At 39.1% G+C, this 20,607-nt stretch overlaps 1 protein-coding gene across 1 annotated transcript in view; it reads left to right on the top strand.

The window, feature by feature from the left end:
• The first annotated feature begins 19,598 nt into the window (after positions 1-19,598).
• LOC136851098 (golgin subfamily A member 6-like protein 7) overlaps positions 19,599-20,607 on the top strand; it is a 22,201-nt gene continuing 21,192 nt past the window's right edge. The window contains exon 1 of the mRNA XM_067125068.1: positions 19,599-19,839. Coding sequence (XP_066981169.1) covers positions 19,599-19,839 — 241 coding nt within the window. The remainder of the gene's footprint in view (positions 19,840-20,607) is intronic.

Here is a 20,607-nt window from a genome sequence, read left to right as displayed (position 1 = left end):
GGGTGATAACCGACGACCAACGAACTTTATTACTTTGTTATTTTCTTATTTAGGCGATAACCGACGATCAACGAACTTTGTTACTTTGTTATTTTCTTATTTGGGTGATGGCCGACGATCAACGAAATTTGTTACTTTGCTATTTTCTTATCTGGGTGATAACCGACGATCAACGAACGGTATCTAAATTCGTTATCAATTAACGATTTCTTTACGTTATCGTGAATAGTTATTAACTGACGATCTATCTTTGTCTGCATTATAAGTAGTTGTTGATTAACGATCTCCTCTTTCGGTAACCTAAGTAGTAATCCAAGATCTCCCGTTTTTAGTTTTCCATCCGCACTTTATTCTGTCCGCCCTCAGATCTTAAAAACTACTGAGGCTAGAGGGCTGCAAATTGGTATGTTGATCATCCACCCTCCAATCATCTAACATACTAAATTGCAGCCTGTAGCCTCAGTGGTTTTTATTTTATTTAAGGTTAAAGTTAGCCATAATCGTGCTTCTGGCAACGATAGAGGACAGGCCACCACCGGGCCGTGGTTAAAGTTTCATGGGCCGTGGCTCATACGGCATTATGCCGAGACCACCGAAAGACAGATCCATTTTCGGTGACCTTGATTAAATGCTGTAGCGGTTGTACAGAAAACTCGATTGCGGCGAAGAGACTTCGGCTCATTTTTTACTTGTTTTGTGTCATAAGTAGCTATAAATTTGTTATTGTAAATGACTAGTGGTTATTGTATCGCAACCTTTTTGGCTCAAGTGCCAATAATCTGGCACTATGTAGTTCCTCGTTCGGCGAGTCGATAGAGTTGTCGGCTAGCACTCTGCTAGGCCCGAGTTCGCGTCTCCGGCCGGCCAATGAAGAATTAGAGGAATTTATTTCTGGTGATAGAAATTCGTTTCTCGATAAAATGTGGTTAGGATTCCACAATAAGCTGTAGGTCCCGTTGCTTGGTAACCAGTTGGTTCTTAGCCACGTAAAATAAATCTAATCCATCGGACCAGCCCTAGGAGAGCTGTTAACCAGCTCAGTGGTCTGGTTAAACTAAGGTAAACTTAACTTTTTTTGGCACATGTATATACCGTATACCCATGACCTGTCTCTTGTCCCAAGAACTTCAACTGACATACCCGTTCTATCCGTCCGTAAAAATATTAAACTGCCACGGAGATTATAGGCAATAAAACATCTAAGAATTATAAGGCACCAGGAGAGGATGGTTTATTCCTGGAAATGTTTAAAGTGGAGGAGGATAGATTAGTATTTATCTTGAAGATATTATTCAATGAGGTATGGGTGACGGGAATAATACCATTAGCTTGGATGGATGGTGTGATCATTAAAGTCCCAAAGAAAGAAGATCTGAGTAGGTGTGGTAACTGGAGGGGAATCACTTTGTCACCTGTAGCCTTGAAAATTTTCCGTAGAGTAATGTTGAACAGGTTAGAGCCAGTGGTTGATGGAATTCTGAGGAATGAACAGGCCGGTTTTAGAAAGGGGTGGGGTTGCAGTGATCAGATCTTCACAGTTAGGCATTAAATGCAGCAAGCAAGTGAAGTGAAAACTCCGTTGAGTCTTTGTTTTGTTGATTTTGAAAAGGCCTTTGATAGTATTTCTAGACGGACTATGGGAAAAATCATGAGGCTTTATGGAATACCGGAAAAGTTTGTGACGGTTATCACGAACATGCATGAGGGCACATCTTGTAAAGTGATGGTTGATGGGTGTTTGAGTGATCCATTTGAAGTCAAGTCTGGTGTGATTCAGGGTGGCATTCTGTCTCCTCTGTTGTTTGTATTGGTCGTGGATTACGTTATGAGAAGGGTTAAAAGAGAAACGGATGCAGGTATACTCTGGGGAGAAAATGTGAAACTTCCTGACTTGGATTATGCTGATGATATGGTTTTGATCTGCGAGGGACTAGAAAAGATGCGGAGTGCGTTGGATTGTCTAGTGAGTGAAGGTCGAAAGGTTGGTTTGGTTATTAATAGTGAAAAAACTTAAATCATGAATATAAATGTTGAAAATGCACAGGATTGTCTAATTGAAGGTTTGGTCGTAAAGCAAGTGGATAAGTTTAAATATTTAGGGGCTTATTTAGATAAGAATGGTTATCTGAGCACAGAATTTATGGAAAGATTAAAAAAGGCTCATCAGGCAATGGGAATGCTTAAAAATATTTGGAATAATAGCAATTTTTCTGTGCATACAAAAATAAAAATTATAAGATAATGGTTAGGAGTATTTGACTTATGGGCATGAGACATGGTACAGTACAGTGAATTCGGATAATAAATTCTTAGCATTTGAAAATAAGGGGCTCAGAAGAATATTAGGAATTGATTGGAGGGATAGGATATCAAATAACAGAATTAGAGAAGTAACGGGTTGCAACCGGTCGATGAGTATGTTAGATTCTCACGCTGGAAGTGGCTAGGCCATGTGTATAGAAGACAGGGAATATTACGAGATACACCGGGGTGGGTTGCCCTTGGTAGAAGAGATAGAGGTAGGCCAAAGGAGACGTGGTTAAGGACAATGAGGCGCAAAGCAGAAGAGAGTTGCGGAGATCTTGAGAAGTTTGCCCAGGACAGAATGTGGTGGCGTGAGTTTGAGGCCCTATGCATCCCCGTGGGTGCTGCAGAATTGACTGAATTGATTGAAAAACTGAATTGAATATATATATGTATATATATATATATATATATATATATATATATATATATATATATATATATATATATATATATATATATGTGTGTGTGTGTGTGTGTGTGTGTGTGTGTATTCAATATCATAATGTCTTCTTACTGTAATCTTACAGCTTTCTGGGGTAGGCTCCGGCAGTACTTTAGCCCTGAACGCTGGTGGATACAGAGAAAATAGAAACGACTATAGTGTGTACATAGTCTAAACAGGTTTGTATCATTCAGTTCCTCCACACTCATCATCCTAAATCTTTTCCACATTTCACCATTATTCAGGAGTGAATTTGTATAAACCGAAGCACATTTTTTCTGCGTTGATGTATTTGTATGCGTATAATTTCACATATTGTTGCAAATAACATCTGTTATCTGGAAACAAATGGACCAGGGGCCGTTTTCATTGATGGCACCAAAACGGCCTTCAGCTTCTATGCTTTTATGACTGGAAGTGGAAGGCACATGTCAATAGCATCATAAAAGAAGGTTTCACAAGTTGACGGATCTTTACCCATCTTAATGTCCCTTACCGTCTCTCTCTCTCTCTCTCTCTCTCTCTCTCTCTCTCTCTCTCTCTCTCTCTCTCTCTCTCTCTCTCTCTCTCTCTCTCTTCGTCAACTTCTTTTCTGATACCTTTCCCAGTAGATATTTTAAGCTATAGTTATCTGTACGTTCCTGTTTCCCTTTAATATTTTGACTCTCTGTCTCTCTCTCTCTCTCTCTCTCTCTCTCTCTCTCTCTCTCTCTCTCTCTCTCTCTCTCTCTCTCTCTCTCAACTGTGTTTACTTAAAATATTTTACTCTCTCTCTCTCTCTCTCTCTCTCTCTCTCTCTCTCTCTCTCTCTCTCTCTCTCTCTCTTAACCTTTTTCTTTTTATTTCTCAAGCATTATATCTTTCAAATGGGGCTTCTTTCTCTTGAAGAAGTTTACCTCACTCTTTCTCTCTATCTTGACAATTGTTATATTTGTACTACATTTATTAATCAGTTTTCTGTTATGTACATCTTTACCGCACTCTCTTAATTGTTGTTATGTTCATATTACCTTTGTTCGGCCCCTAGCTGCAAGCCCTTTCATTCCTTTTACTGTACCTCCTTTCATATTCTTGTCCTTGCACCTTACTTTCCACCCTCTCCTAACAATTGATTCATAGCGTAGCTGCGAGGTTTTCCTCCTGTTGCACCTTTCAGACCTTCTTTCTATCAATTTTCGTTCCAGCGCTGAATGACCTTAGCGGTCCCAGTGCTTGGCTTTGGCTTAAATTCTACATTCAGTTCAATTCAACTCAATTCATATTACCTTTGTTAATTATTTTTCTCTCATAGGCATCATTCGGTAATAATTTTTCTCTTATGTACATCTTTACTGCACTCTTAATTGTTATTATATTCATTTTACTGTTGTTAATCATTTTTCTCTCATAGGCATATTTCCTGCACAGAGTTATCTGTAAACTGCTGTTTTCATGAAATCTCTCTCTCTCTCTCTCTCTCTCTCTCTCTCTCTCTCTCTCTCTCTCTCTCTTCCACAACTCCACTACCGTCAGCTACAACATCAGGAGCCGTAAAACTGAGCCGAGTACCGCAAGGGACCACAGAGGAGTTCCCCAAGGCGGACCACCGAGGCCGGTCCATAATAGACCGTGTCGAATTTGCCAGGTGACGAGCCCACACCGAGACTTAAATGCAACCCAAGCCCTCACTTCCCCCACCCCCACTTCCCCCTTCCCCTCCCCCTCACCCTCACCCTCATTCCTCGGTCCATACACGTTCCATACGTCCCTGGTCCGAACTCATAATGTCCTATGGAGTCTTTCTCCCTCTGTATTCTATGGGTGAGGTGTTGGGGGTGGAGATGGGTTGGGAGGTGGGAGGAGAGGATGGCTGTTGTTTAATGGGACTTTGTGAAAATGGGTAACTTTAAAGACTCTCTCTCTCTCTCTCTCTCTCTCTCTCTCTCTCTCTCTCTCTCTCTCTCTCTCTCGGGCCTCATTTTGGCCAGTTGCTGCTTAAACTAGACTCCCTGTTCAGGTATGTGGCAAGTTTTTAAGTGTTTACATTCAATTTGGGATGAGGTTGCACGCCCCATGCTCGCCCCTCTGAAGATTACTGGGTACTTCACTTTAGTCCTCATATTTCTGGATGACTTGGAAAACGTTGATTTTTCTTATGGTAAAAACTGATGCTGCTTGATTTGGGTGTAATATCGAACAAGAGCAGCACCATGTAATGATAATAATAATGATAAAAATATTCTTTATCTCAGCAAATGGCAAAGTACACTTAGAGTTTTAAATACTGTTGGAAAGGCCCAAATTTATTTAGAAAGTGGGAACAGATTAAAAATAAAAAATAATAATATTTTTTTATATCGTTCAAGGTCATATACTGAGACAATAATTGCTGTGGTATTCAAGGATTTAAAGAAATCCATTAAATACTAATCATAATAAGTCTGACAATAAAGAAACTTAACCCCTAATGATGTGAGTCAGTGCAAAGGAAATAAAAAATATGGAGAGACAGATGCAGGAACATAGCCACGTGCGTTTGTGATAAAATTACATTCTTAAGATGTGTCGTAATGAGAGCATGATCTTAACCACACACACACACTCTCTCTCTCTCTCTCTCTCACACACACACACACACACACACACACACACACACACACACACACACACACACACACACACTCCCTTTCTTTCTCTCTATCTCTCTCTTTCTCACACACATACACTTTCTCTCTCTCTCTCTCTCTCTCTCTCTCTCTCTCTCTCTCTCACACACACACACACACACACACACATACACTCTCTCTCTCTCTCTCTCTCTCTCTCTCTCTCTCTCTCTCTCTCACATGCACACTCAAATGCACTTACACTCACTCACTCTCTCTCTCTGTCACATTAAACTTACTCACACACACACACACACACACTCTCTCTCTCTCTCTCTCTCTCTCTCTCTCTCTCTCTCACATACACACTCAAATGCACTCACACACTCTCTCTCTCTCTCTCTCTCTCTCTCTCTGTCACATTAAACTTACACACTCTCTCTCTCTCTCTCTCTCTCTCTCTCTCTCTCTCTCTCTCTCTCTCTCTCTCATATATACACACACACACATCTTCCGAAAGTGAATTTCCGATGTGTTTCCTTTTTTCTGCGGACGAAGTTGAGCAAGCCGCCCACCTACTTTCCACATTGCTATGATCTAATTTAAAGTTTTTTTCCGCCTCATTCTGGGTCCTGTCACTCTCGCGATCGACCTTGAAATCGACCCATCAATCTTGAGGGGGACCGAGTGTCTCCTTTCTTCCTTCCTTCCTTCCTTCCCTCCTCTCTCTCTCTCTCTCTCTCTCTCTCTCTCTCTCTCTCTCTCTCTCTCGTCTTCTTTTCCTTTTTCCTTTTTCTTTTCTTTCGTCCTTCTTTCTCTTTGTCTCTCTGTCTCTCTTTCCCCCTACCCCCCTCGTCCTCCCTCTTCCTGACACAGATTCGCTTTTTCGGCGGAAGCCGCTTCTCTCTCTCTCTCTCTCTGTACTAGTTCGTATACAGTAGTCTTTGGTGCAATTAGGAATATCTTGGTAACTTTTTCTCTCTCTCTCTCTCTCTCTCTCTCTCTCTCTCTCTCTCTCTCTCTCTCTCTCTTTGTACTAGTTCGTATAGCCTTTGGTGCAATTAGGAATATCTTGGTAACTCTCTCTCTCTCTCTCTCTCTCTCTCTCTCTCTCTCTCTCTCTCTCTCTCTCTCTGTACTAGTTCGTATAGGCTTTGGTGCAGTTAGGAATATCTTGGTATCTCTCTCTCTCTCTCTCTCTCTCTCTCTCTCTCTCTCTCTCTCTGTACTAGTTCGTATAGTCTTTGATGCAATTAGGAATACCTTGGTAACACACTCTCTCTCTCTCTCTCTCTCTTGTACTAGTTAGTAAAGTCTGTGGTTCCATTTGAAAAATCTTAATAACGCTCTCTCTCTCTCTCTCTCTCTCTCTCTCTCTCTCTCTCTCTCTCTCTCTCTCTCTCTCTCTGTCCTGGAGGGCCTGGACGAGGTAATCCTCACCCTTCTTGTGTGAAACCATTCATTAGATATTCATAAGATTCTCTCTCTCTCTCTCTCTCTCTCTCTCTCTCTCTCTCTCTCTCTCTCTCTCTCCCCGAATCATGCTCTCCAGGCACTTACGTCTCGCCTAAATGAGCTGTGATTCCAAGAAAATCAACTTTGGTGTCTGTGGAAGATCAGTGACTTTGTCCACATGCCCTTCCATAGTCGAAAGCAATAATCATGATAAAACACTTAATTTTCTTCATAGCCATATACCTTTACATATATTATTTTGTCACGAGATTGGTGACGCGTGCTACGCGTGCTGGAACCTGGGGCTACTGTCGCCCCTACCCTCCCGATCCACTACCTACCCCGTCCCCACTGGGGCGGACAAACAGGTTTGCAGGAGGAGGGTGGCTGTCTCCCGTACCCTCCCGATCCACTACCTACCCTGCACCCACCCGGGGCTGACAAACAGGTTTGCAGGGGGTGGGTGGCTGTCTCATGTCTCCCCTACTGTCACCAGGGGAGGACAAACAAGGTCAGATCCTCTCGGATTTTATCATTATAAATTACAATTACAAAAGCTTTATGGTCAACTTGATTAGAAGGCTTGCCTTATTTTGCCATTGTCCTTGACAGGCACGAACTTTAGCTAAATCTTTTCACCGTTGAAAATTATTTTAAAGATTGCAAAGACATGCAAGACGACTTTGGAACATCCTCAACCTGCTGGATATATTTGGGTGCCGGACGAAACCTTCTGAAAACTGGGATGGTAATGCTTCGTGTAGCCATTCCCCAACGTTGAAAAAGTAGTGTGAACAACATTAATGATAATATAAACAGACGTTTCTGTCTTGAGAGGGCTTAATAGCCGAATTTCGACTTGGAAGTAAGATAGTTTTCCTTGGGGTCTGCTCTGGAAAAAATCAGCTAGGTTTAGTTTTCCTTGGGCTTTGCTCTGGAAAAAATCAACTAGATTTAATCCTTCTTGGGCTTAGCCCTGGAAAAAACTAACTAGATTCACCAACTTTCTTTCCCGTTTCGTAGAACTTTCCTTTTTTCATGAGCGGCCATAATTACTAGATTCTTGGAGTGTGTATATGTATATATATATTATATATATATATATATATATATATATATATATATATATATATATATATATATATATATATATATATATATATATATGCATATATATATATATATATATATATATATATATATATATATTTATATATATATAAATATATATATATATGTGTGTGTACAAACACACGCACACACATATATGTGTATATTTATATGCGTTTGTGTGTATATGTAAGTATATAGGTGTGTGCGTAACTGATATTTCTAGTATAATTATACCAGCGTAATTTTCTAGAAATACATAGAGAGAGGGATTGGGGGGGGAGGGGAGAGAGAAAGAGAGAGAGAGCGAGAGTCATGGAGATTTTGAAGCATCCTTTTTGATCGTCAAAGTCGTCAGAGATTAGCCGCGTGTTAGCACAGAAAAATAAAGTCGGTGCTAAGCCTTTTATCCCGAGATATGCCAAAGAGCGTATCTATTTCCGTTGCTGATAAACCCCTCTACTTTTGCTGAAACGATTAAGGAAAAAGACAAAAAAAAAAAAAAAAAAAACGAAATCATAAAACATGATGTGACGACTGTTCTGGTGTTAGGTGTCATGGTGCACAAGCCACCCTCCCCCGCCCCCCCCCAAAAAAAAAGAGAGAGAGAGAGAGAGAGAGAGAGACTCAAATATAAAATATTTTGTAGGTTAGCATCTTCAAGGCATCTCAGACTTTTCTCAACACGATATATATATATATATATATATATATATATATATATATATATATATATATATATATATATATATATATATATATATATATATATATATTATGTATTATATATATTATATATATTATATATATTATATATATACATGCATACACAAATTATATATATATACATACATACATACATACATATACATAAAGCCTCACTAGCATATACATCGCCTATAAACATAGCATATGTTGCCTGTCCCATATGCTGAAGGCTGCCCTGGTAGGGATACAATATTTTTTATTATTATTATTATTATTATTATTATTATTATTATTATTATTATTATTATTATTATTATTATGCGTTAGGTCCAATCGTGACCCCTTTTGTTGGCCGACCGTAATGATAGTGAGCACCCATCTCCAATCCAGATTCATAAACAGATAGAGAAGATACTTTACAAAAAATACACCTTTTAAAAAAGGGAAGATTACAAGGACCAGGGAGAACCGAGGCTGGCAGAAAAAGCAACTTTTTTGTGTGTAACTGTTTATTATGATAAACTTCGTGTTCCGTGTATCTTAATTTTCTGTACTGTATCACCTCTCCATTGTTTATCTCTGTATATGGCCTTGAGCTGAAATAAGGAGTATTATTATTATTATTATTATTATTATTATTATTATTATTATTATTATTATTATTATTATTATTATGTAATAGCAGAGTAACTCTTTCCTTATAATTTCATTTTATATTTGTTGCTTGTTATCTCTCCATCTTCAACAAGTGAATTGATAAAATGAAAACTATGAAAAAGACACAAAAATCTTGCGCTGTTTTTGTACTTTCCGCTGAAAATTACTTTAGTAATGCGATAGATGCAAAGATTTTCTTCATAAATAGAGGGAAAAGTAAAAGGACAACGAACTGTCCATCGTATATGACGACAGAACCGAGGTTCGTAAAAGAACTTTTACAAACTGTGAAAATTACTTTAGTAATGCCACAGATACAAAGATTTTCATCACAGACAGAGGGTAAAGTAAAAGGACAAGGAATTGTCCATCTTATATGACGACAGAACAAAGATACGTGCAAGAACTTTTACAAACTGCGTACGATAGCAAGACTTTTTCAGCAGACGACGGGAGTACGATAACGTTCTACGAAGCATGATACTCGGACCAAATCATTTTGCGCAATGACCATTTTAGCGTAACGCAGAAAGGTTATGATGTATCCCCCCCCTTTTCCTTCCTCCCTACCCCCTCCCTCGTCCGGCACAAGGGCGCGCGTCTGCTGCAGGGGCGTTCATGGGAATAAAATTTGGTCCGTTGGTTGCACTCCTGCCTCCTTCGACGGCGCTAACAAGGCTTTGGCTCGCCCGAGCGTTAATGGAGGACTCTGATGCAATGCACGAGCGATCGGGGGAATAAAGGGCGGCGTCTGGCTTTTATAGTATCATTTTTCGAGGTTGTATGGCGGCTGTTCAACTAGAGATCAACTCACAAAGATACTGTATATGCTGTATTTATATGTACAAACACACACAAACACATATATTATATAATTATATACAGTATGTATATATATATATATATATATATATATATATATATATATATATATATATATATATATATATATATATATATATATACAATTAATAACTGCACCCTTCCGGCGCCATCCCTCCCCCCGTCCCAAACGGGAAAAGTGTATTGTGAATATATGTATATGTATAACGGAGGCTGTGTGCAAACATCGAAACGTTTACATACGAAATTCTTTATGTGTACATAAAGGTATATGCACACTCATATATGAATTAAAGATATCCTCTATATCCATTCCACGTGGAACTTTGGAAGTTACTGGAAAATTATTTTTATTACTCTTGAAAACGGAAGAATGTTCCTCAATTCTTTAATTTTAGTCCTTCAAGAACTGGGAAGAATCTGTTTACAAAAAAAAGTAAAAAATGCGCCGAAGTTTCTTCGGTGCAACATGAGACTTTCAGGTGGTGGCCTGTCCCATAGCGTTGCCAGATCATGGCTAACTTGAACCTTAAAACAAATAAAAACTACTGAGGCTAGAGGGCTGCAATTTGGTATGTTTGACGATTGGAGGGTGGATGGTCAGCATACCAATTTGCAGCCTCTAGCCTCAGTAGTTTTTAAGATCTGAGGGCGGAACAAAAAAAGTGCGGACGGACAGACAAAGCCATCTCAATAGTTTTTTTTTACAGAAAACTAAAAACACTGAAGTGTTAGAAGCTGTTGTCAAAAACATTTAATTCTAGAGGTAATGCGTTTTTTTTTAGATATTATAGCGTAAATAAATTGTAGATTTTTAAGTCTTTTGATAATGATGACCTACTTGTAAGATTGAATAGCAAAGACTTTCATTGCAGAAGTGTTGATAAGAACGAAGACTTTCATTGCGAAGTAAACCAGTAAGAACAAAGACATCCATTGCAACAGTCAAACTGACAAGAAAGCAAACTTTCATTGGATAGATAGACCGATAAGGTCACGACATTCATCGCGGAAATGACCTGACGAGAAGAAAGACTTTCATGCAAAGATTCTCCCGGTGAAGGCGGAGATAGGCCAGTCGGGACAAAAGACTTTCATCGCATGGTCTTAACAAAGTAACGCGATGAGAACGGAGTCTTTTATTGCAAAGACTTTCATCGTAAAGCGTCAAGGTTACCGTTCCCCGAAGCCGAACTCCGTAATCCGTTGCAGCCGAGACTCGGCCCCTCCTTCTCTCGGCAATAAAGTGCAGCAGCACTTGTTATAAAGTAACAGTTCCCGCAGGTTCCCCAACGGCACAAGTAGGAGTCGAGTTGGGGAAGAGGAAGGAGTTGGAGAAGGGAGTAAAGGTTGGAGAAATGGGGAGATATTAGGGAAATATGGCAGGAGTTGAGAAAAGGGGAGGGAGTTGGGGAATGTGGTAGGAGTTAGGAAAACGTGTCAGGAGCTGGGAAGGGGAAGGAGTTAGGAAAATGTGTTTGGAGTTGGGGAATTGGGTAGGGGCTGTGAAAATGTGGTATGTGTTGGGGGGAAATGTGGTAGGAGTTTGGAAAGAGGAAGGAGTTGGAGGATGTGGTGGAAGCTGAAGAAGGAGTTGGGGAATGTGGTTGGAGTTGAGGAAGGGGGAAGCAGTTGGAGAATGTGGTGGGAGTTGAAGGAGGAGTTAGGAAAATGTGATATGAGTTGGAGAAGGGGAGAAGGAATTGGATAATGTGGTAGGAGTTGGGGGGAGAAATAGCGGGAGAATGTAGTGGGAGTTGGGGAAGGAGGAAGGAGTTAGGAAAATGTGGTAGGAGTTGGGGTAGGGGGAAGGAGGAAGGAGCTAGGGAAATGTGGTAGGAGTTGGGGTAGGGGAAAGGAGGAAGGAATTATGGAAATGTGGTAGGAATTGGGGTATGGGGAAGGAGGAAGGAGTTAGGGAAATGTGGTAGGAGTTGGGGTAGGGGGAAGGAGGAAGGCGTTAGGGAAATGTGGGAGGAATTGGGGTAGGGGGAAGGAGGAAGGAGTTAGGGAAATGTGATAGGAGTTGGGGTAGGGTAAAGGAGGAAGGAGTTAGGGAAATGTGGTAGGGGTTAGGGTAGGGGGAAGGAATTAGAGAATATGGCAGGAGTTGGAGAAAGGGGAAGGAGTTAGGGAATGAGGTGGGAGTTGAGGAAACATGGTAGGAGTTGGGGAAGAGGGAAAGAAGCTGTCAAACTGGAAAGAACTGGGGAATGGAAAGAGTTGAAGAACGTGGAATGATTTTGGAGTAAATTGCTGTGAAATAAGTAGTCGAGAACGTGAAAAAGAATATTGACGAAGTTAGAGAAAAATGGGATAGAACCGGAAAATGGGAAAGGAATAGTGAAGTGGGGAAGGAGTTGGGAGCTGGGTAGGAGTTAAGGAGTTGGAGTATATTAAGGGAGTGGGTAACTGGACAGGATTAAGAGAATGAGGAATGAGAACGAGGAAGGAGCTTTGATGTCAAAAAAAGGAGTTGGGGAATAGGAGATAAATTGGAAATGAAGAATGAGTGGGGAAATGAGGAAACAGTTGGTAAACTGAAGGAGTTTATGAATGCGGAAGAAACTGGAGAAATTTAGATTATTCGGGAAAGGAGAGGAGTTAATGAATGAGGGAGGAAGGAGTCTGGGAGAGAATGAGGAGTTGGGGAGTGGGGAAGGGGGATAGAAGATGATCTAGGAGATAAAAAGGACGAGTGTTTTTCAAATCATTAAAACCTCGTCTGCTCGAGTTCCCGAAGAGAGCGAAATTTTAATTTTCTCTCTCCTGCAGTCTTTGACCCAAAAAAATAAAAGATAAAAAATAAAAAGTAAAAAAAAAAAGTTGCGTCCACGTCATGCACTATTTTTCCTTCGCTTTTCTCAAGGGTATTCTGGGTAAATTATTTTTTGCAGTTTTTTAATCCTTGTTTCATTACATACCGGTGTTCTCTCTCTCTCTCTCTCTCTCTCTCTCTCTCTCTCTCTCTCCTTCGCTTTTCTCAAGGGTGTTCTGGGTAATTTCTTTTGCAGTTTTTTAATCCTTGTTTCACTGCATATCGGTGCTCTCTCTCTCTCTCTCTCTCTCTCTCTCTCTCTCTCTCTCTCTCTCTCTCTCTCTCTCTATCGCTTTTCTCAATGGTTTTCTGGGTAAATTATTTTTGCAGTTTTTTTAATCCTTGTTTCATTACATATCGGTGTTCTCTCTCTCTCTCTCTCTCTCTCTCTCTCTCTCTCTCTCTCTCTCTCTCTCTCCCTCCGCTTTTTCTCAAGGGTATTCTAGGTAAATTTTTTTAGCAGCTCTTTAATCCTTCTTCCATTACATGTCGGTGCACTTGCTAGTCTCTCTCTCTCTCTCTCTCTCTCTCTCTCTCTCTCTCTCTCTCTCTCTCTCTCTCTCTCTCTCTCTCTCCTTCCCTTCTTCAATATGCGGAGGGGGCCCAGGCACGCTAATAAAATTCCTGGGGCCATTATGGTGGATAATTTGGTCGTAGCTTGGCGCCCCTGCCCAGCAACCGTCCACCCCTGGCACTCACCCCGGCAACCAGAGGAGGGCGAGAGAGAGAGAGAGAGAGAGAGAGAGAGAGAGAGAGAGAGAGAGAGAGAGAGAGAGAGAGAAACTAACAAGAACAAGGGCGTACAACGAAACAAAGGTTAAAACTGCAAATAAATATAAGGATATACCAGAACGGAAGGTGACTTTTGCCCTGAGAGAGAGAGAGAGAGAGAGAGAGAGAGAGAGAGAGAGAGAGAGAGAGCTAAGAAGAACAAGGGCGTACAACAAAAGAAAGATTAAAACTGCAAATGAATATAAGGATAAACCGGAAGTGAGGTTGACTTATTCTTGGAAGTATATAACAAATATAGTTATTGTTATGGTTCTAAAAACAACCTTGGAATTGAACAACCGCCAAGATGTGAATATTGTGAATAATTAACTAGTAAAAGGTAGTTATTGAATAAAATTACGTGACTTCTGTTATTATTATTATTATTATTATTATTATAATTATTATTATTATTATTATTATTATTATCATTATTATTATTATTATTATTATTTATTATTATTATTATTATTATTATTATTATTATTATTATTATTATTATTATTATTATTATTATTGCTGCTTTTGTTGTCATTATTTCCGTTATGTGAACAACAAAGAACTTGCTTAGTCTAATAATAATAATAATAATAATAATAATAATAATAATAATAAGCCACAAAGACCTCTTAGCAGGAAATCGTTCACTACCTGTTTTATTATTATCGTTATTTTTATTATTACTGTTATTTCAATCTTATTATTGTCATTAATATTATTAAGAATACTATTATCATCAGCAACTGATTGGTTATAGCTAATTACTATTTTTAATCTTTATATCTCGTGCCTCTAAGTTGTGTTTATTGTATTGTCTCTGCTATATGGCCCTGAGCTGGAGTAAAGGACATTATTATTATTATTATTTTATTATTATTATTATTATTATTATTATTATTATTATTATTATTATTATTATTATTATTATTATTGTACATCACCACTTTTTTATCTTCTAGGAAATTTTTACTTGAAGAATGCTATTATTTAATGGCCGCTACAACGAAGGCCAACAACTTTAATAATAATAATAATAATAATAATAATAATAATAATAATAATGATAATAATAATAATAATAATAATAATAATATTAATAATATCCTTTATTTCAGCTCAGGGCCATAAACAGAGATGAATAATGTAGAAATGAAATAGTAAACAAAATTAAGACACAGGATAAGAAGTTATAATAATAAACGGATGCATCCAAAAGGTTGCTTAGTGGAGCAGTAATAATAATAATAATAATAATAATAATAATAATAATAATAATAATAATAATAATAATAATAGCCTTTATTTCAGCTCAGGGCCATACACAGATACAATACAATATACACAATCTAGATGCACGAGGTATAAAGATTAAAAATAACAATCGCTATAAACAATCAGTTAATGACAATAACAATATAGAAATCTCTAATGATAAAAATAATGACAAACAATGCATTTAATTTAACTTTCTCCAATTTAACGATTATACGCTTTGATGGTCAAAATAAAGTAAAGATGAGGTTTGAGAACAAAATATTTGAATTATTATTAATGAAACAAGATGCAAAAGTGAAATTAATCGACAATAATTACAGTAATTTCCTATCATAAGTAACTGATTATTGTATGAATGACATTACCGTTGACCATACCTATAGTAACTCTTCTCATAAAAGATGGAGCTTTTGTGAATGCCATTGGTCAAATCTTTTCCGTTTCAACTCTTAGCAGTAATCATATACTAACATAATTACCACGTCGAAAGTAACATATTTAATTAGCGGTGCATAAACAAAACAGAAATAGCTGTTGCTTAATTATGTCTGCTTTTGCTACGGTTTCATTTCATTCCGTCTTTCCTGTCCGTATCCCCTCTGATATGATGTGCATTTGTTATTAGCAGTAAATATGTTTCAACATTTTGTGATCATTGTTTTGTTAATGAGCTAACAGGTGTAGGTGGAGGCAAACGTTCTTGTATGTGTAAATATTAATAATAATGATTTTAAAAATTTTTGCAATAATAATAATAATAATAATAATAATAATAATAATAATATTATTATTATTATTATTATTATTATTATTATTATTATTATTATTATTATTATTATTATTATTATTATTATTAACACGTTTCTCAGCTGGAGGCCATATGCAAATACAAAATACAGATACGATGGAGAGAGTTCTAAAAGAAAAACATTGCATCCTTATCCAGAATGTCACACAATATTGTGAAATGAACTATATATCTAGGAATATTTTTGCAAAGTCTGTTTCTTCATATTCTAGTATATAACGTTCTATTTGTTTATATTTTAGTACATAACGTTTTAAGTTTAAATGATACAGGAACCTGTATTCGTTATTTGTTTTATCTTATCTAAAATGTTTGTGTTTGCTGGAAGATTCCGCCTATCAGTATTCCTTGATTGCATGAGACTTCCAAAGCAGAGTACACTTAGCATGACTGCAAAAAAAAAGTCACTTAGTCCGTCATACTTGTCTAAAATCAGATGTCTTTTAATTCCAAATTCTCAAGAAATCTAAGAAGGAGAGCTGAAGAATGAAGCTGGTCCATCCCTAAATTCAATAGATTTCCTTGAATTGACATTGTACAGTAGAAGAAGAAGAAGAAGAAGAAGAAGAAGAAGAAGAAGAAGAAGAAGAAGAAGAAGAAGAAGAAGAAGAAGAAGAAAGGAACTGTCATCTAAATTCGAAGGATGAAGAAAGTTCCTGGTCCAACACTGAATTCAATCAGACTTACCAGAAATCACAATATAGAAGAAGAGAAGAAATTGTCTTTCTGTAAATTCAAAGGCTGAAGAAAATTCCTGGCCTATCTCTAAATTCAATCAGATTCTTCTGAAACATCAGTACTGAAGAGGACCAAGCAAAAGTTATTCTTTACGTTCCAAGGCTAAGGAAAGTTCCCCAGCGGTCTCAAAATTCAGTCAGATTTCACTGCAAAATTCAGTCAGATTTCACTGAAATAACAATGTTGAAGAAGAAGAAGAGGAAGAAAAAGAAGAAGGGAAAAAGATTTTGTCTTTCTCTAAATTCAAAGGCTGAAGAAAGTTCCTGGTCTATCTCTAAATTCAATCAGATTTACCTGAACTTGTCCTCTAAATTCAAAGGCTGAAGAAAGTTCCTGGTCTATCTCTAACTTCAATCAGATTTACCTGAACTTTTCATCTATATTCCAAGGCTGAAGAAAGTTCCTGGTCTGTCTCTAAATTCAGTCAGATTTACTTGTAATTGTCATCTAAATTCAAAGGCTGAAAAAAGTTCAATAAGATTTACCTGAAATTGTTCTCTAAACCCAAAGGTTGAAGAAAGTGCCCGGTCCAACACAGAGTTCAGTCAGCTTTCCCTGAAATGACAATATAAAGAAGAAAAAGAATAAGAAGAAGAAGAGAAAGAGATTGTCCTTCTCTAAATTCAAAGGCTGAAGAAAATTCCTGGTCCATCTCTAAATTCAATCAGATTTTCTTGGAAATCCAGAAGGACAAGAAAAACTCCTGGGCCCGTCTCTAACTCCAATCAGAACGTTGAGAAGCGAAGAGATGAAGAAGGACCTGTCCCTCTCCAAAATTCAACCCATAAAGGCGTCCCAAGAAGGATAACAAGAACTGACAACATGGAACTTAAGAAAGACAGAAGGACTGGAGAAGGACGAAAAAGTTAAGAAACGAAACGAAGATTTGAAAAAGGAAGTTGAAGAAGGACCCGTCCCTCTCCAAATTCAAAACCTGAAAGAGTCCCAAGAAGGATGACAAGGAGTGACAACAAGGAACCGAAGAAAGAAAGAAAGAAGGACGAAAAAGGTAAGAAACGAAGCGAAGCGAAGAGTTGAATAAAGGAAGTTGAAGAAGGACCCGTCCCTCTCTAAAATTCAAAACCCTAAAGACGTCCCAAGAAGGATAACAAGGAGTAACAACGAGGAACTGAAAGAAAGAAAGAATGAAAGAAGGAGAGAAAGAAGGACTCGGGGTCCATCGCTCGAATTCAATCAGCCTTCCCCTTAATCAAAACGTCATCATTAAACCGGCTTTTGCCCGAGTCTTCGGTTGTGACGCCGTTCGCTATAAAAGCCTCGGGACCTTGGGCCGTAAAATCTTTCAACATCTCTACTTTCACGTTGACGGTTTGATGGCGCCCTCGGTTTCGATGTTTACCAAATCTTGCCGTCGATCTCGGGGGGCCTTGGGGGAGAGGATCTCCTCCTCCTCCTCCTCCTCCTGCTGTTGCTGCTGCTGCTGCAGTAGTAGTAGCAGTAGTAGTGGTGGTAGTCCGGTGAGTCTGAAGGATACTCTCAGCTCCTGGGATATTCATCGCCGGTAATAAGACACTTTTATGAGCCTGCCGATGGGATCTCTCTCTCTCTCTCTCTCTCTCTCTCTCTCTCTCTCTCTCTCTCTCTCTCTCATCCTACGGTGTACTTGCATGAGAATGCAGTAATTTTAGTCTGCATCAACATTTGATATTGAGGCGATTTTGTTATAAATTTGTTGCCGGAATGGTTATTGTTGTTAAAGTGATAATTGATTTATTTGTTATTATTTTTTTTCTCTCTCTCTCTCTCTCTCTCTCTCTCTCTCTCTCATTGTACTTACATTGAGAATGCAGTAAATCATTCTGAATTTTTTACCGGAATAATTGATATTGTTAAAATTGAAATTAATCTCTCTCTCTCTCTCTCTCTCTCTCTCTCTCTCTCTCTCTCTCTCTCTCTCTCTCTCTGTCTCTCTCAGTTTACTTGCATTAAAAATGTATCACTTTTATTGTAAATTTTTGCCGGAATAATTATTATTGTTAAAATGGAAATTGATTTATTTGTTGTTTTCTCTCTCTCTCTCGTCCATGTAGCACAATGGTTACGCGTTTTACAAACCAAGGAACCTGGGTTCGATCCCTGAACCGAGTGAGGAAAAGAAAGGCAAGAGCACATTCCTTTAATAATCCAGTATACCTCGTTGACCTAGACAGTGACCTAACAGTCGACTGTTGTGGGTCGCAGCTGCATTGAAGTGTGAGGAAAAAGAGAAATATAACAGCCGTGAGGGATCAATATTCAGTCAGATGAATATCATGATATAAATGGAAACTGGAGAGCCTTGAAGAGTTGATCCTCACCCCACAGGGGCGAAATCAGCTTAATTATTTATATATTATTAGTATCTCTCTCTCTCTCTCTCTCTCTCTCTCTCTCTCTCAGGGTACTTGCATTTTAAAATGAAAATTATTTATTTGTTCTCTCTCTCTCTCTCTCTCTCTCTCTCTCTCTCTCTCTCTCTCTCTCTCTCTCTCTCTCTCTCAGGGTACTTGCAGTTTAAATGAAAATGATTTATGTGAAGTTGTTTCTCTCTCTCTCTCTCTCTCTCTCTCTCTCTCTCTCTCTCTCTCTCTCAGTATACCTCGTTGACTTGCATTTTAAATGAAAATGATTTATTTGTCTTATTCTCTCTCTCTCTCTCTCTCTCTCTCTCTCTCTCTCTCTCTCTGGAAACTGGATCTCAGGGCACTTGCATTTTAAATGAAATGATTTTGTATAGTTGTTCTCTCTCTCTCTCTCTCTCTCTCTCTCTCTCTCTCTCTCTCTCTCTCTCTCTCTCTCTCTCTCTCTCGAAGTGTATTACATTTTAAATGAAAATGTAGCAACAGCAGCAGCAACAGCAGCAGCAGTAGTAGTAGTAGTAGTAGTAGTAGTAGTAGTGTAAAGACAGTGTGAGACAAATGTGAAGCCTTTTACGTAAAAAAAAAAAAACTTCCAATACACAGTTAGAAAAGAATGTTTCACGAACAAATATTTAAGCAGCTGAACAAAAAAAAAAAAGTCAAATTGTCCTAAAAAATGGAAGAACCAGAACATTAACAAAAGAAAAAGAAAAAGATAAACATGATAAAAGAAATAGAGAAAACAAATGAAGACGTGTGTAACATCCTGATCGCGTCGCGGTTCTTCTCCCGCCGAAATGTAAACAAAGCAGAATCGTACATTTCCTTAAAAAGGTCTCGTGTATACAAACAGAATGTCACGCCACGACACAGGGCATTGGGTGACATTCAAAGACAGAACAAGGAGGAGGATAAACGAGGTTTTAATGGAGGTGCCCATACCCCGAAGACCACCACCACAGGTGGGTCCTCGTAGGACCCCATACCCGAGAGAGGATATACCCGGGAGACTGTCCTCTGTTATCCCACGTAGGATCCCATACCCGAGTGAGGATATACCCGGGAGACAATCTTCTCTACCCCAGGTAGGATCCCAGACACCGGAGACCATCCTCTGTACCCCACGAAGGATCCCATACCCGGGAGGACATCTCCTGTACCCCTCGTAGGATTCCATACACAGTAGACCATCCTCTGTACTCCAGGTAGGATCCCATACCCGGAAAACCATCACCGGTATCCCAAGTAGGATCACATAGCCATGAGGGCCCCCACCCAACTTCCCTGCTATACCTGGACCACCATATCTAGTCCCCAAAGTATCCTATAGGCACCCCCGCCCCCGGGTTACACCTCGACCACTATATCTGCTTACCTATCCCCCGCCAATCAGTTGCCCTACCCCTCCCTCCCCCCCCCCTCCTTCGGTTCCCACTACGCAAAAATTAGCGAAAAAAAGAAAGAACTAGAAGAAGCCAATCGGAAAAGCCATTACGACGAAGAAACAGCGGAGCGGCGGCGATGAACCCCCAACTCATCGAAGGGCCTCCTTGCCGAAGGACCTTCCCCGCTGTAAGTACCGAAGGTTCCACCAGAAGGACAGGTCCTCCTGCCCGCAGAGGCCCATAAAAATACCCCGGGGTCGACCGCAGGGGTTGTTGTTATGGCAGGGCGAGAGCTGAGACCCAGCGTGGCGTCCCCAGCCAGGGGCAGCCCCTGGAAGGAAGGCC

This window comes from Macrobrachium rosenbergii, chromosome 23 (assembly GCF_040412425.1).
Source record: "Macrobrachium rosenbergii isolate ZJJX-2024 chromosome 23, ASM4041242v1, whole genome shotgun sequence".
Classification (NCBI taxonomy): Eukaryota; Metazoa; Arthropoda; class Malacostraca; order Decapoda; family Palaemonidae; genus Macrobrachium; species Macrobrachium rosenbergii.
This window is presented reverse-complemented; position numbering and strand designations above follow the sequence as displayed.